Source organism: Bison bison, unplaced genomic scaffold (assembly GCF_000754665.1).
Source record: "Bison bison bison isolate TAMUID 2011002044 unplaced genomic scaffold, Bison_UMD1.0 scf7180017864327, whole genome shotgun sequence".
NCBI lineage: Eukaryota > Metazoa > Chordata > Mammalia > Artiodactyla > Bovidae > Bison > Bison bison.
This window is the reverse complement of record NW_011494899.1, coordinates 5,485,179-5,501,197: the sequence shown is the minus strand read 5'-3', so window position 1 is coordinate 5,501,197 and position 16,019 is coordinate 5,485,179. Positions and strand designations below refer to the sequence as shown.

The following is a 16,019-nucleotide window of genomic DNA, read 5'->3' as shown; positions in this document are numbered from 1 at the left end:
CTAACTGTTGCTTCCTGACCTGCATATAGGTTTCTCAAGAGGCAGGTCAGGTGGTCTGGTATTCCCATCTCTTTCAGAATTTTCCACAGTTTATTGTGACCCACACAGTCAAAGGCTTTGGCATAGTCAATAAAGCAGAAATAGATGTTTTTCTGGAACTCTCTTGCTTTTTCCATGATCCAGCGGATGTTGGCAATTTGATCTCTGGTTCCTCTGCCTTTTCTAAATCCAGCTGGAACATCTTGAAGTTCATGGTTCACGTATTGCTGAAGCCTGGCTTGGAGACTTTTGAGCATTACTTTGCTAGCGTGTGCGATGAGTACAATTGTGTGGTAGTTTGAGCATTCTTTGGCATTGCCTTTCTTTGGGATTGGAATGAAAATGGACCTTTCCCAGTCCTGTGGCCACTGCTGAGTTTTCCAAATTTGCTGGCATATTGAGTGCAGCACTTCCACAGCATTATCTTTTAGGATTTGAAATAGCTCAACTGGAATTCCATCACCTCCACTAGCTTTGTTCGTAGTGATACTTCCTAAGGCTCACTTGACATCGCATTCCAGGATGTCTGGCTCTAGGTGAGTGATCACAGCATCGTGATTATCTGGGTCATGAAAATCTTTTTTGTACAGTTCTATGTATTCTCACCTCCTCTTTTTAATATCTTCTGCTTCTGTTGGGCCCATACCGTTTCTGTCCTTTATGGAGCCCATCTTTGAGTGAAATGTTCCCTTGGTATCTCTAATTTTCTTGAAGAGATCTCTAGTCTTTCCCATTCTATTGTTTTCCTCTATTTCTTTGCACTGATCGTTGAGGAAGACTTCTTATCTCTCCTTGCTATTCTTTGGAACTCTGCATTCAAATGGGTATATCTTTTCTTTTCTCCTTTGTTTTTCACATCTCTTCTTTTCACAGCTATTTGTAAGGCCTCCTCAGACAGCCATTTTGCTTTTTTGCATTTCTTTTTCTTGGGGATGGTCTTGATCCCTGTCTCCCGTACAATGTCACGAACCTCCGTCCATAGTTCATCAGGCACTCTGTCTATCAGATCTAGTCCCTTAAATCTATTTCCCAATTCCACTGCATAATCATAAGGGATTTGATTTAGGTCATACCTGAATGGTGTAGTGGTTTTCCCCACTTTCTTCAATTTAAGTCTGAGAGTCAAAAAATAAAAACAAACTTAACAAGTAAATAACAGCATAGAGCCTAAAAATAAAAATAATAGATAAATTAAATAAGAGCAAAAGGACAGTAAGTGGAGAGGTGGGATTTGAACACAGAAAGGCTGGCTTCACAGCCAGTGGTCCCCTTAGTGCTCAAAGCAGTATGAGGTGTGTCACAACAGCCTCCCACATGCCAAAAGGATGGTGTGTCAAAGGAGGAGTGCTCAGGGTCAACCCTCACATGCCCACCAAAAAAATCAAGCAAACACAGCTCGCATGCCCGGTTCCCTGTCTTCATGGTTTGTAAGAGCCCAGGAGTCTGACTCTGAACCAGAAGAAGTGATGCCCTCTCCATGTGCCCACCCTACCTTTCTGCTTCACCAAGTCCTGGTTGTCTTTTAAATTTCTGGATGAAAATTCCAGCAGGTTGAACCACGCTTTCTGGAAATACTGGAAGCCTTCCTGAGTCATCCCTACTTCCAGACAGAGCTCCCCAATAGCATTCTGTACTCTGGGAAGCATTTTGGTCATGGACTGACTCTACACACAAGGAAAGAGAACACACTCGTGAGGGGACACAGCATTAGACCAGGCACAGCCACCAGATACCTGCCGGAGAAAGCTCATTGCATAGTGAATTCGCAAAAGATGGCACACTTCACAGCAGGTCTCGGGGAATTGTAAATACTTACGGAGTGATTATTACAGTGACACATTTATGGGGAGACACTGCAAACCAAAACTAAGCTTTGGAACATGTTTTCACAAGTTGTTAGTTAATGGTAATTTTTTTTGAAGGTGAGAATAACATGGTGATGTCTCACATCTATTAAAGCTCACGGAGGAGGTGTTACCTAAAATTCAATCGAACACCTAAAATCACCATCTGCATGACTCTTGAATTCAATTGTGACCAGAGATCTGCTAACTTTATAGGGTTTTGTTTGGTTTGGGTTTTTTTGTTTATGTTTTTGGGTTTTGTTTTTTTTTTTTTGGCTGAATTGGCTCTTAGTTGCAGCATGTAGAGTCTTTCGTTGCAGCACACGGACTCTCTAGTTGTGGTGCATGGTCTTAGTTGCTCTGGGCAAGTGGAATCTTACTTTCTTGACCAGGGATCAAACCCACATACCCTGCATTGCAAGGCAGATTCTTAACCACTGGACCACTAGGGAAGTCCCTGCTAACTTCATGTTTGATACATTTTTGCTTAAAGACATGAACTTCAATTCTCCTTCCTGGTTTAGCATGTTTATTTCAGGGATACTTAAACTTCATTACCATAAATCAAACCTCTATCAAAACCTTATCAATACATAAGAATACACTGCTGCTGCTGCTGCTGCTAAGTCACTTCAGTCGTGTCCGACTCTGTGCGACCCCATAGACAGCAGCCCACCAGGCTCTCCCGTCCCTGGGATTCTCCCGGCAAGAACACTGGAGTGGGTTGCCATTTCCTTCTCCAATGCAGGAAAGTAAAAAGTGAAAGTGAAGTCGCTCAGTCGTGTCCAACCCTTAGCATGGACTGCAGCCCACCAGGCTCCTCTGTCCATGGGATTTTCCAGGCAAGAGTACTGGAGCGGGGTGCCATTGCCTTCTCCTAAGAATACACTAGTTGGTTATAATCTTTTTTAGAGCTAGTGATGAGTTATCTTATTATTAATATCTCATTTCAGAAGACTTTATATTAACAAGAGTATCTGTGAATATGTTTGGCAATTAATAGGTCCTATTCAAATAGACAGCAGTAGCATTATCAATGGTTATGTAATACTTCATGCTGTACTGAAATGCACTCACTGACTGAGCCTGTCTCCACCATGGGAATTCTTTCTGCTCTCCTGTACCAATTGAAAGTTACCTTCTGCGGCTTAACCCAGAGCTTTCCAGTAAGTGTCCTTCAAACAGGTTACACCTACTCTGAAATACTGACCTCAGTCCTGACGGCAGCTGTGAGTGGTGTGGAGTCCCTGGGCACATAGACCTGTAGTCTTTTACATTCCCTCATGGGTATCTTTCAAAGAGCCCCCCTTCTCAGCAGCCATCCTAGATCTCAGCCCTAATGTTCACACTGTCCATCCTCCACTTTAAGATGGCCTGCATGCTGACTTTACTGAGATCAAGACTACTCTGAAAGATTGCCCTCAGATATTGATTAAGATTATGACTGGGTACAAGTAACAGAAAACCCATATTAACAGTGGCTTGATTTCTCTCTAATGCAACCATCAGGAAGTGGATGACACACCATAATGTCAGAGACATGGTTTCTCTTATCTCACTGTTTGACCTTGCCTGACCTCCATTCCCAAGGATGCCTCTTGGTCTAAAATGGCTGCTCCATCTCCAGCCATCACATCCACAATCCAAACAGCAGCAAGGAGAAAAGAGGAAAGGAAAGCCACACCCTTCACTTCATGGAAACTTCTCAGAAGTTATCCTCAGCACCTCGATTTAAATCCCATCATCCAAAACTTAGGCAGGTACTCATATCTTGCTTCAACGGATGATAGAAAATGTAGTCTTCTTTCCCATCATTTGATGAGGAGGGTGGGGACATAACTTACTATGAAAGGGGGACCAGATATTGGGAAATTACAGTCTCTGGTATACCTCACTTCCCTTTTCTTTTCAATTTAAAATTAGCAGTGCTTTCACCCATTTTCTTCCTTCCTGTCTATACCAGAGGAAGAGATACCCAACCTCCTTACCAAGGGCCTGCTCCTTCCCTAGCTCTTGGGAGTCAAGTCCTCCTCACCACGTCCCCACCAGCATCTCCAATCCACCCCTCTCTCTGGGTCATTTCCTGCTCCACACAAATACATATCAAACCTAACCTGATCAAACCTAACCTGAACCTGGTAATATCCTGATTGTTCATCTTTTACCTTTTACTGACACTTCTCAAATGGGTATCAATACATGCACATTCCCATTTCATTACCACACATTCACCTCTTAAGCTCTGCAGAATGGTTCTTTCCACCACACCCCCCTTCTATCTCAGGGGTTACCACTGACCTTCAATCACCAGGCCCAGGGTCCTTCTTTCAGTCCTCATTTATCCAGACCTCTAAGCAGCAACTGATGCTATCAGCCACTCCCTCTTTGATTTGGGGGAACAAGGCTGTCCTGATTCTCTTCCAATATCTCACTCCTGTACAGGTTCTTTCCCTTTCCTCCTTTTAAGGGTAAGTAATTTCCCAGTAACCAATTCCTACTGTCAATCAGAGATCCTGTTTCCTCCTGTGGTTTCAGCATCCACATGTATGTAGACATCTCTCCAGTCTCTTTCCAGATTTCCAATCCTGCATTTCCCAGCTGGCTTGACACTCCACCTGGATATCTTTCCTGAACTGCAGACTCAGCAGTGTAAATTTTAAAAATTCATCATTGTCCCTCCAAAACCAGCTTCCTCTTTGAATTCCCCCAAGTCCATCAACCAGACGCAAATCCTCAGGGTTTCCTTGGTTTCTCCCCATGTCATGGCCATGTTTTCAATCAGTCTGAGTGGGGCAGAACCCCCTATCCCAGACAGAATGACAGCTCCCAACACACCACCAGGCCACGGTGGTCCTTTCTCCCCAACCACATTGCCAGAAATACTAATTGGTCAAATGCAGCTATATACCGTCAGCATCTTCTTTATGAAGACATGCCTTTTATTTCCCTCTTGCTCCAGACCATCTGCTTCTTGAGGGCAGAGACCCCATGCGCAAGAATTGAGCCTTGTGGTTTGTGGGTATTCAGTAAACATTTGTTGATCTGCACAGTGATTGTGAAGCATTCTTGGGCCATGGTCTGTACTGGCTACCACCTATGGAGCCCTGACCAAGCGAAACTCTCACCATACATGACTTCAGTGGATATTTACAGAAACCCTAGGAAATGGGGATTATTACTTCTCTCTTACAGGCAGGGAAGCTGAGGCTCAGTGAGGTTACATCAATCACCCGAGTTCACATGGCTAGCAAATAGGAGAACAAGGGTGTCCAACACAGACTAGCCTGTCTCCAAAACTCTGCTCTACACTTTTTCTTAACAAGTGAGCCTCTGATGCACAAACAGAGGCCCCTTCACACAGGCATCCTTTAGTTTTCCTGTGGCCCAGTGCACCTACTGGTAAGTACTAAAGAGAGGGTCATGAGACTTAGTTTCTTAGTAAGCATACTTACTACTTTAAATCAGGGTTTCTCAGCTTCAGCACTATTGACTTCTGTACCATATAATACTTTGCTCTGGGTGGGTGTGGGCTGAGGGGCAGGCTGGTCTGGGCAGTGTAAAACGTGTAGAGCATCCCTGGCCTCTACTCACTGGGTGCCATTAGCAACCACCCCTCGCAGGTTGAGACCACCAAAAATGTCTTTAACATCGCCAATCTTCCTTCAGAAACAAAGCTGTCTCCAAGTGGAGATGCTTGCATCAAATTTTAAAATAACCTAATCGAAAGAAATTACAAAAGTGGTGTGGTACAGAATGTATATAGCACAAATAACAAGCTCTTTCCCCTCAAAAATATTCAGCACATGTTTCAAAGAAGTTGTTATTGCCAAAAATAGTTTTAGAACTTCTCTTTTGGAAATGCCTTCAGAGCCTAAAAATAATTCTTTTCGTCTCCGTGGTAGTTAGTCCTAAAGCACTGTTGCAAAAATATTTTGAGAATAAAATCATAAGATTGATGCCTCCGAAAGGAGTGCTCTGAAGTGGGAAATCCTCTCTGAATGTCTCAGCTTTGTCACACTTCCTGAGCAGCCACCGCCTCCCTTCACCCCACCTACTCCACAGGTTACGCTTCATCACTGATGGAAATGCTGGCAGTGACTTCTAGCTAGACTAGGAGCTCTATGAGGGTAGAAACTGTGTCTGCCTCACCTGCTGCTATCATCCCAACCCCCAGCACAGAGCTCAGGCTGGGCAAGACCCTCAGTGAAGGTTTGCTGAGTGAATGTCTGAGTGACCAGGTGAATGAATAAATGAATGGCCAAATGAGAGAATGAGTGAGTAAATAAGTGACTGGCTAAGTGGATAGATGACTGAATGAATGAGGGAACGAGTGAGTGAGTGGATGAATTAGCAAATGGCTCAGTGAATAAATAAGGCAATGACTGGATGAATGAGTAAATGGAGGACTGAGTGAGAAAATGAGTGAGTGGGTGAGTGAGCGACTGACTGAGTGAATGAATACGTGACTGACTGAGAGAAAGGCTGAAATCAGGCCCTCAGTGATGACCTAATAACATAATTGGTGCTTTCCAAGAAGACGCGTCAGTGATGAAAACTTAGACCTCATGACGAAAAAAATTTGCTGCAGGGGGAATTCCATAATCATAAGATATCAGAGAATCACTGGACTCTACTCTGTCAAAATGCAAGAGAGGTCAAGATAGCTCAAATCAAACGCATTATCTGTAGCCTAGGCCTCGGTTACTTTTTAACCCATGGAAGGTAATAAAAAGAGCTTAAGACCTCATTATGTGCACACATTGTGAGAAGTGCTTTGTGCACCTGCTTATTTCACCCTGTTAACAGCTCAGGAGACAGATCTCAGAACCCTCAACAATGAAGAACTCTGAGTCAGAGGTTCACATTCTTGCCAAAGTTGCACAGCATTAAGTGCCAAAGCACTTTAAATTTGGGTCAGTCTGTAAATAGCCCAGGCTCCTGCACTACTCCAATGCTACCTTCTAAGGACACAAAGTATTGCAAATTCAAGTTAGCTCATTGATTCATTTGTCACATTTACTAAGCACTGAAGCGGTTGTAATACAGCATGGAAGATAAATAAGCACGGCCTCTGCAATAAAGGGGCTTGCAGATCTAGAGTCTTACGCATCTCTTTAGATGGAATTCCTTTTAGAAAGATGTGTGTTGATGGGACACAGATAGACCTTTATGAGAAGGTGAAGGCCTTTGTTTTCAAGCAAAAATAGCTTTGTCTTGGGTTATACTACCCTTGGTCCAAAAACTACTACAATTGGTAAATAGTTTTTAAAGGGCCATTAAATGTCATCCTAAGAACAGTTATAGTTTTATGTTATGAGTGAAAGTTTCATTGTATTCAACAAGCCCAAAAGTTTCTATTTTGGGAAATGTAAATCAATAATAGGAACAAGATAATCAACCTTCTCCAACATCTTCCTGAAAAGTATAACCAACTCTTTAACCAGTATTTTATTAGTTTATTTCAATCACTACTCACTTCACCCCTTGTTTTTTTACATTCCTCTTCTCCAAAATGACACCTAGGGGTATTCATTCATTCAGTCGTACCTCCCATCTATTTATTGCTTGTCATCACTAATACACAGTTTGGGGCACAGATTAAAATCAAAGATTCTTCACTGATCAACATAAGTAATGATTATTTATTATTCATTACTTCATCTCTTTGTGGATGAAATTGTAAGTGAACAAAGATAAATGATACCTGAAAATATCTAACATAAATACAGTAGAGGATTTTAAAAATTATTTCCCAATTTACCTGCAGTAACATGTTCTCAATGCTCAAGAATAACTCTTCCGCTTCACTGGTCTTGCCCAGAAGCTTCAGAAATCTTGCAATAAAGAATATTAATCGGCATTTGTCAGCAGCAGTAACCTTAAAAAGCCTGCATTCCAACACTAGAATAGAAAGAAAAGTCAATAATCCTAAAGCATATTTGGAGAGGAACAAAGAATGCCTATCATTTAATCTTGATGAAAGAGTTAAACATTAAATACTTATCTCTATTTCACTGTTTTTCTCTCAAAGGATCAGCACACCTGCTTTTATTAATATTAAAGTTTACATATATTACTGAGTATCTTAAACTACCGCATGAAAAATAAGTCAAGGCCTTTGACTAACTTCCATAAGTAAATTTTGAAAACCAAGGAGTCAAAAAAGAGTATTTCTATAGCTCAATCCATATGTTGTTGCCATTTGTATTCGGGAGTGATTTTCGGGCAATAAATAAAAGGCATTTAAATTTCTTACACAATTCTGCCCTCTGTTGCAAATGTCTTGAATTACTGGCTTTAGCAGAAAGAACAAAATGCTAGAAGAACAAAATAGGGAGCATACGTGTGTGTGTGTGTGTGTGTGTGTGTGAGTGCACGCGCGTGTGCTCACGCACAGTTACACCTTATCATGTGCTTAGTCATTCAGTCGTGTCTAACCCTTTTGTGACCTCATGGACTGTAGGCCACCAGGCTCCTCTGTCCATGGAACTTTCCAGGCAAGAATACTGGTGGGTTGCCATTTCCTATTCCATACCTTATCATATACAAATGAAAAAAATACAGAATTTTTGAATTTGAAGACTCACATACATGGTAGCAAAGAGTCAGAAATTCTCTTTTCAAACATTCCAGTATCTAAATGCTACATTTGTCCATTTGTTACATTTCAAACTGTTGTGCCTAATGTGTATGGAACAAATAAATTCTTTTTTGCAAACAGACAGATCTTTTATTAAACAGTCAATGGATAGTACACTCCAAAGACCTGGGATGGGCCAACCCCAAAGGCTAAAATAAATATATTCTTATTCCTCATCTGTTTCTCTGGACAAACTGTTGGCCACCCAAACCTTGGGTATCCTCTTGCTTGCTTTCTGCCAACTTTTTGGTGGATCCTCATTCATGCACAGAATAAATGTTCTGTGAGCATCAACATGTCAGGCAGCATTCCAGGCTCTGAACACCAAGCAAAGCAAACAAGGGTGTAGGCCTCAGCATTGGGCGGCCTCCAGGAGCCTCTGAACCACAGCTCTGGTACCTCAGGCTGGGGAGCAAAACTAAACAGAGCCAGGGGAGAAAGAGTGCTGAGGGCCGGAGTCCAAGACGCCTGTCTGCAGTGGTTATCTGAGCAAAGTGGCCTGAGGTGCGTAAGAGAACTGAGGGGTTCAGCTAAGTGATGGGGGAACCCTAAGAACCAGAAGTAGCTGCTCAGAACGGACAGAAAAGGGCAGTGTGGGGGCTGCCCTGGTGATTTGCTGCTGCTGCTGCTGCTGCTAAGTCGCTTCAGTCTTAGCAGACTCTTAGCGGACACGTCTATGGGGACTCATGCCGTCCCCATAGATGGCAGACAACTAGGCTCCCCTGTCCCTGCGATTCTCCAGGAGTGGGTTGCCATTTCCTTCTCCAATGCATGAAAGTGAAAAGTCAAAGTGAAGTCGCTCAGTCGTGTCCGACTCTTAGCAACCCCATGGACTGCAGACTTCCAGGTTCCTCCGTCCATGGGATTTTCCAGGCAAGAGTACTGGAGTGGGGTGCCACTGCCTTTTCCGTCCCTGGTGATTTACTCAGTGGTAAAGAACCCGCCTGCCAATGCAGCAGACATAGGTCTGATCTCTGATCCGGGAAAATCCCTCATGTCATGGAGCAACTAAGCCTGGGTGCCACAACTACCAAGCCTGTGCTCTAGAACCCACTCCAGTGTTCTTGCCTGGAGAATCTCAGGGACAGGGGAGCCTGGTGGTCTGCCATGTATGGGGACGGCACGAGTCCCCATAGACGTGTCCGCTAAGAGTCCGCTAAGACTGAAGCGACTTAGCAGCAGCAGCAGCAGCAACAAGAGAAGCCGCCTCAAGGAGAAGCCATGCACTGCAACTAGAGCGTAGCCCCTGCTCACCAAAACTAGAGCAAAGCTGTGCAGCAAGGACCCAGCACAGTCAATAAAAAAAGAAAATTATAAATCACCTGCCTCCATCCACTAAAATAAGACCATTTTTTTTAAAAGGGGAAAAAAAAGAAAAGAGTAGTGTGGACACAACTAAGGGATGAGATCCTGCCCACAAGTGGGCCTCTTACACACTCCAGGGGGCTACTGAGTCCAGGTTCCCGTCAAGAGCTTGGGTTGGGAAGGATGCTGTCCATCACTAAGGTACTATTTAGCATCTCCATCGTGCTTGGTGCTATTCCAGGCACTGGAGATACAGCAGTGAACAGGAGAGAGGAGAGCCCTACTCTCCAGGAGTTCTATTGCAGCAGCTGAAAGGGTGAGAGGGGAGAGGGGAACAGAGATCCAGGATTAAAAGAGGAAACAAGGCAAACTCTGGCAGCTGTGATAGTTATGCCAAGAATTCAAACATGCTAACACAACAGAGAATGACCACGTACAATGTTCAACTCGAAGGCCACCCTGAGACGGTGACGCTGCGGCTGAGATCTAAAGAACCAGAAAGAACCGGCGCTACAATGAGTGGGAGGAACATTCCAGGCAGAGGGAAGAACATTCCTGGCAGAGGGAACAGCTGATGCCAAGGCCCAAAGGCAGAATGTACTTGAAGGACAGAAAGGCCAAGGAGGCTGGCATCCTGAGGCCAAGGGGAAGAATCATACGAAAGGATGCTACCCAGGCATGCAGGGGCCAGGCTGTACCAGGCAGTGTAGGCTAAAGTGAGGTGTTTAGATTTTTGTATAAGTTCAACAGCAGGCCAGTGGAATTTTCTTAATCTGCAACGTGACATGATCTGGTTTACGTTCCTAAAAACTCATCTTGACGACTATGCAGACAATTGATTTTGTAGGAACAACAGTGAAAGTAGGGATGGGGGGTTGGGAGGTCGAAGGGGAGGGGATGTAGGTATATAAATAGCTGATTCTCATCACTGCAGAGACTGACAACATTATAAAGCAATTATACTCCAATAAAAAACAAAAAATGGAAGTAGGAAGACCAGTTAGGAGGCTGTTACAACAGGCCAAGGGAGAGGTGATAGTGACCAAGACTCACTAGAGTGATCCCATTGTAGACCTGAGGTTAACATGACCCCTCTAACTTCAACAGCATCCTGAGAGTCCCAGCTAGTGCAATAAGATAGGAAAAGGAAATAAAAGATATACACATTCAGTTCAGTTCAGTTCAGTCGCTCAGTCGTGTCCAACTCTGCGACCCCATGAATCGCAGCACGCCAGGCCTCCCTGTCCATCACCAGCTCCCGGAGTTCACTCAAACTCATGTCCATCGAGTCGGTGATGCCATCCAGCCATCTCATCCTCTGTCGTCCCCTTCTCCTGCCCCCAGTCCCTCCCAGCATTAGAGTCTTTTCCAGTGAGTCAACTCTTTACATGAAGTGGCCAAAGTATTGGAGTTTCAGCTTTAGCATCAGTCCTTCCAAAGAACACCCAGGACTGATCTCCTTTAGAATGGACTGGTTGGATCTCCTTGCAGTCCAAGGGACTCTCAAGAGTCTTCTCCAACACCACAGTTCAAAAGCATCAATTCTTCAGTGCTCAGCTTTCTTCACAGTCCAAATCTCACATCCATACTTAGTTGTTATTTAAAAAAAACTTCTGGAACTAGAAAGCAATTATAGCAAGGTTATAGGATACAAGATTAATATTCAAAAGTCATTGCTCTCTTATGAAACAGCAATGAACAACGGGAATTAGACATTTAAAACATACTAGCACACCAAAAATGAAGTACTTAGGTATAAATCTAACAAAATATGTATATAATCTATATGCATACTACTACTAAATTCTGATCAAAGATATTAAATAAAATCTAAATAAATAGATGCAGCTTCCCTAATAGCTCAGTTGGTAAAGAATCTGCCTGCAATGCAGGAGACTCCAGTTTGATTCCTGGGTTGGGACGATCCCCTGGAGAAGGGAAAAAGCTACTCACTCCAGTATTCTGGCCTGGAGAACTCCCTGGACGGTATAATCCATGGAGTCATAAAGAGTTGGACAGGACTAAGCAGCTTTCACTTTCATTTGGGCTTCCCTGGTGGCTCAGACAGTAAAGCATCTGCCTGCAATGCAGGAGACCCAGGTTCGATCCCTGGGTTGGGAAGATCCCCTGAGGAAGGAAATAGCAATCCACTCCAGTACTCTTGCCTGGAAAATCCCATGGACGGAGTAGCCTGGTAGGCTACAGTCCATGGGGTTGCAAAGAGTCAGACATGACTGGGCGAAAAATAGATATACCATGTTGATGGATTGGAATACTCAACACTGTTAAGATATTTGACCAATAGATTCAATGCAATCCCATTAAAAATCTTCTATAGATGTCCAACCAACTTTTGACAAAGTAGCAGAAACAATTCAATAGAGATAATCAACAAATGGTGCTGGAAAAATTGAACATCCATGTGTAAAAAGAAATTAATCTAGACACAGACATTACACTTTTCACAAAAAATTACTCAAAATGGATAACAGACCTAAATATAAAATGAAATATTAGAAAACATTTAGAAGGAAATGCTGAAGAAAGGCCATGTAACCTCGGATTTGGTGATGACTTTAAACACAACATCAAAAGCACAATTCATGAAAAAACATTGTTAGACTTTATTAAAATTTAAAACTTCTTCTCTGTGAAAAGTACTATTAAGAGACTGAAAAAACAAGCCACATATTTGTGGATAAAATATATGTTTTAATAAAATATATATCTGATAAAAGATTTCTATCCAAAATATACAAAAAACTCAAACTCAACAATAAGACATGTAAAGATGTTCAACATTGTCATTAGGTAATTGCAAATTAAAACAACAATGGAAGGTATCACCACATACTTATTAGAATGTCTAAAATTTAAAAATTGACATACCAAATACTAGCAAGGATACAGAAAAACAGAAACTCATTCATTGCTAGTGAGTCTGGCAGTTTCTTACAAAGGTAAACACGGTCTTATCATGAATCCAGCAATCATGTTTCTAGGTATTTACTCAACTGATTTAAAAACTTGCATGCAAATGTGTATAGCAAATGTTTGTCCTTCAATAAGTGAACAGGTAAACCGTGGTACATTTGTACCCTGGAATATTCAGCATTAAAAAGAAATGAAGTGTCAAGCCATGAAAGGAAACTTAAATGCATATTCGAATCACAATTGTGAATAGGATTCCTGAGCTTAGAGAAAGGCAGTAGCGGTAGAGGTGGACACGTTTGAGAAACATTTAAGAAGTAAAAATTGCCAGGACTCAATAATAAAATGCATTTGGGGAGAGGAAAAGGAGAGATAAGTGTCAGGATTACTCCCACGTGGTAAATTGAGAGACAGCCCCTGAAACAGACCCTGTTTTGGAGAGACGTTCATGAGTTCAGTTTTAGATGTGTTGGGTTTGAGGAGCTTTGAAGGCATCAGCCAAGTGGAATTAAGTAGGTAGCTGGATAGACGGATTTGGGACTCAGAGGATAAGTGTAGCTGGGCAAGTAAATCTGTGAGTCATATGCATATGAACAATCACGAAAGCCATGGACACAGATAATATTCCTACGGTGAAAATAACAATGAGAGGAAAAGAGCTTTAAGGAATTCTAACAGTTGGGAGCCAGGAAGAAGAGGAGGAACGAACAAAAGAAACAGAAAAGCTGCAGCCAGACAGATGGAAGATGAACCAGGGGATGTATTACCAATAAAACCAAGACCAGAATGTTTACTAGAGGAGGACCAGGTCAAAAGTATCCACTGATGCTAACAAGTCAGACAAGGACTGAAAACTTTCTTTGGATGATCTGTTCATGATTTTCCGTATTTTTATTGAAGTGTTCATCATTTTCTTATTGATTTTAAAAGCATTTTTACATATTAGAAATATTAATCCTTTGCCTGTTGTACATGTTACAAATATTTTTCCCAGCTGGCACTTGTAGTTGTGTTTCTGCTCTCCTCAGAGTTGATTTGTGTTATTTTACACATAGAAACTTCATGTGTTTATGTTGGCAGATTTATCAATTATCTTCTCTTTCATGAGTTACCCTTTTGCTTTCTTGCTTAGACTCATCTACATTTTCTTATAGTGTATAGTTTTCTTTATATAAAACCTCACTTTCTTATATTTAATTCTAATCCTCCTGGAGTTTATTTTGGTGCAATATTTCAGATAACAACTTTTTACCAAATAGTGTATCATTATCACAACACTATTTATTCCATAATCCATCTAATTTGAAAAGCATCTATCATTTACTATATTTTTTACATCTGCAACTGAATCTGAGCTTTCTATTTTCTTCCACTGAGCTATTTTTGCTCCCAGTAGTATTTTAAAAACTATTATTGCTTCATAATATGCTTAAATAACTTGACATTCAAATTGCCCTCATTATTTTAAGCTCTTATTCTTGTATATTTTTTCTCCAAAAACTGTGGAATCATTTTGAAAATTCAAAAATGACTTCATCCCATTGGGATTTTAGATAAAATCATCTTATGTCTATATGCCTGAGTCAGGAAGATCCCCTGGAGGAGGAAATGGCCATCCCAGTATTCTTGCCTGGAAAATCCCAAGGATAGAGGAGCGTGGTGGGCTACAGTCCACGGGGTCGCAAAGAGTCGGACATGACTGAGCGTGCACACACTCACACATCTTATGCCTATAAATCAATTGGGGAAGAATTAATAGCTTTATAACACTGAGTTGTCCTATCCTAGAATATGGTATATCTCCCTACAAACTGAAATCTTATTTTCTGTAATTCTGAAGTTGTTTATAAAAATAAAGATTTGCAGATTTCTTATTAAATTTATTCTTAGATATTTCATATTTTCTATGGCCATAGCAAATTGTATCTTTTATACTTTAAATTTTTCTGTAGAGCTATTTTGGCCCACAAAATATTTAGAGATTCTGAAGGTATCAAGGTCAAAGCTTCACACATTTGTCATGACAAGCTGATGTTCTCCCATTTACTACAAACTTCTGACAAAATCCAGTAATGTAATGCATTTACCCTTTGCCCTAAAACCCGCCCCTTAAATTTAAAAACATATGACTCTCCTCAACCCCACCACAGCCACCACCTGGAGGGCATCCAGCCATCTAGTGGTCAAGATGGAGCCAGGCTGGGACTCTTCCTTCTGCCATGTCTTCCTGCCTTTGGCACTGTCCTAAAATGTGACGGCAGCCAGAAACGGGTTTTCTTTACTTTGATGTGACTCAGGACTCCAGCCAAAACCCAAAGTATCATGTCAAAGGGAACCTATAAAAACTGACCTGACTATAAAAGTTGTCTTTTTGAGTCAAAGACCTCTCTTCCAGCCCATCAATCAGAGATGCAGCTTTCCCAGCCAGCGCCGCTGGGTACCGTAGCGCGACCAGGAAGCATCAGCCAAGAAGTGAGTCCCAAACTCAGGACTGCACATCGTTCCACCAACCCAAGAAATCAGGTGTCTTGTTCTCATCGGAGCCACCAGGGGGAGCCAAACCACACGAGAGGGAGGGATAACGAAGAAGCCGGGCCGGCGCTCCTTAATGGACAGACAGCCTGGTGGAGGCAGGAGAGATGTCTTCCGCTCTCAATCAAACTAAAGCCACTGGGCACTCTTAGAAAACTCTCACTTTTTAAGGAACCTACCAGAAGCAGGTTGGGGTCAAAAGTATAAGTAGCCTATTTACCTTCCACATGGAGGAGGGGTGGATCAGACAAATTTCAAAATTATATAAATCATACACGGTCATAAGAATAAAATCTAGATGTCTAAGGACAAAAGAAGATAGAGTATTGCCCCAATCCTGGTGGCTCAGGGGTAAGGATTCCACCTGCAATGCAGGAGCCGCAGGTTTGATCCTTGGGTTGGGAAGATTCCCTAGAGGAGGGCATGGCAACCCACTCCAGTATTCTTGCCTGGAGAATCCCATCCACTGAGGAGCCTGGCAGGCTACAGTCCATGCGGTCACACAGAGTCAGACATGGCCAAAGCGATTTAGCAGGCACGCACGCAACTCCCCAATCCATTCCTAGCTATCCGAGACCTACCTCACCCTGTCTAAGGCTCGGTTCCCTTAACTTCAAGAAAAATATTAATAGTATTATAAAGGTCTTATGAGAATTAAAATAATACATACGGTATATTAAACTTATAGCCTGGCATATGAGAAATGCTCAAAATTTGGTCTTATGATC

At 42.2% G+C, this 16,019-nt stretch overlaps 1 protein-coding gene across 1 annotated transcript in view; it reads right to left on the bottom strand.

Moving 5' to 3' along the window:
* Positions 1 to 16,019, bottom strand: part of LOC104998351 (tetratricopeptide repeat protein GNN-like) — a 74,894-nt gene that overhangs the window by 30,344 nt on the left and 28,531 nt on the right. Inside the window, exons 9-10 of the mRNA XM_010853462.1 lie at positions 7,645 to 7,784; positions 1,532 to 1,703 (exon numbers count right to left, since the gene is read on the bottom strand). Of these exons, the coding sequence (XP_010851764.1) occupies positions 1,532 to 1,703; positions 7,645 to 7,784 (312 nt within the window). The remainder of the gene's footprint in view (positions 1 to 1,531; positions 1,704 to 7,644; positions 7,785 to 16,019) is intronic.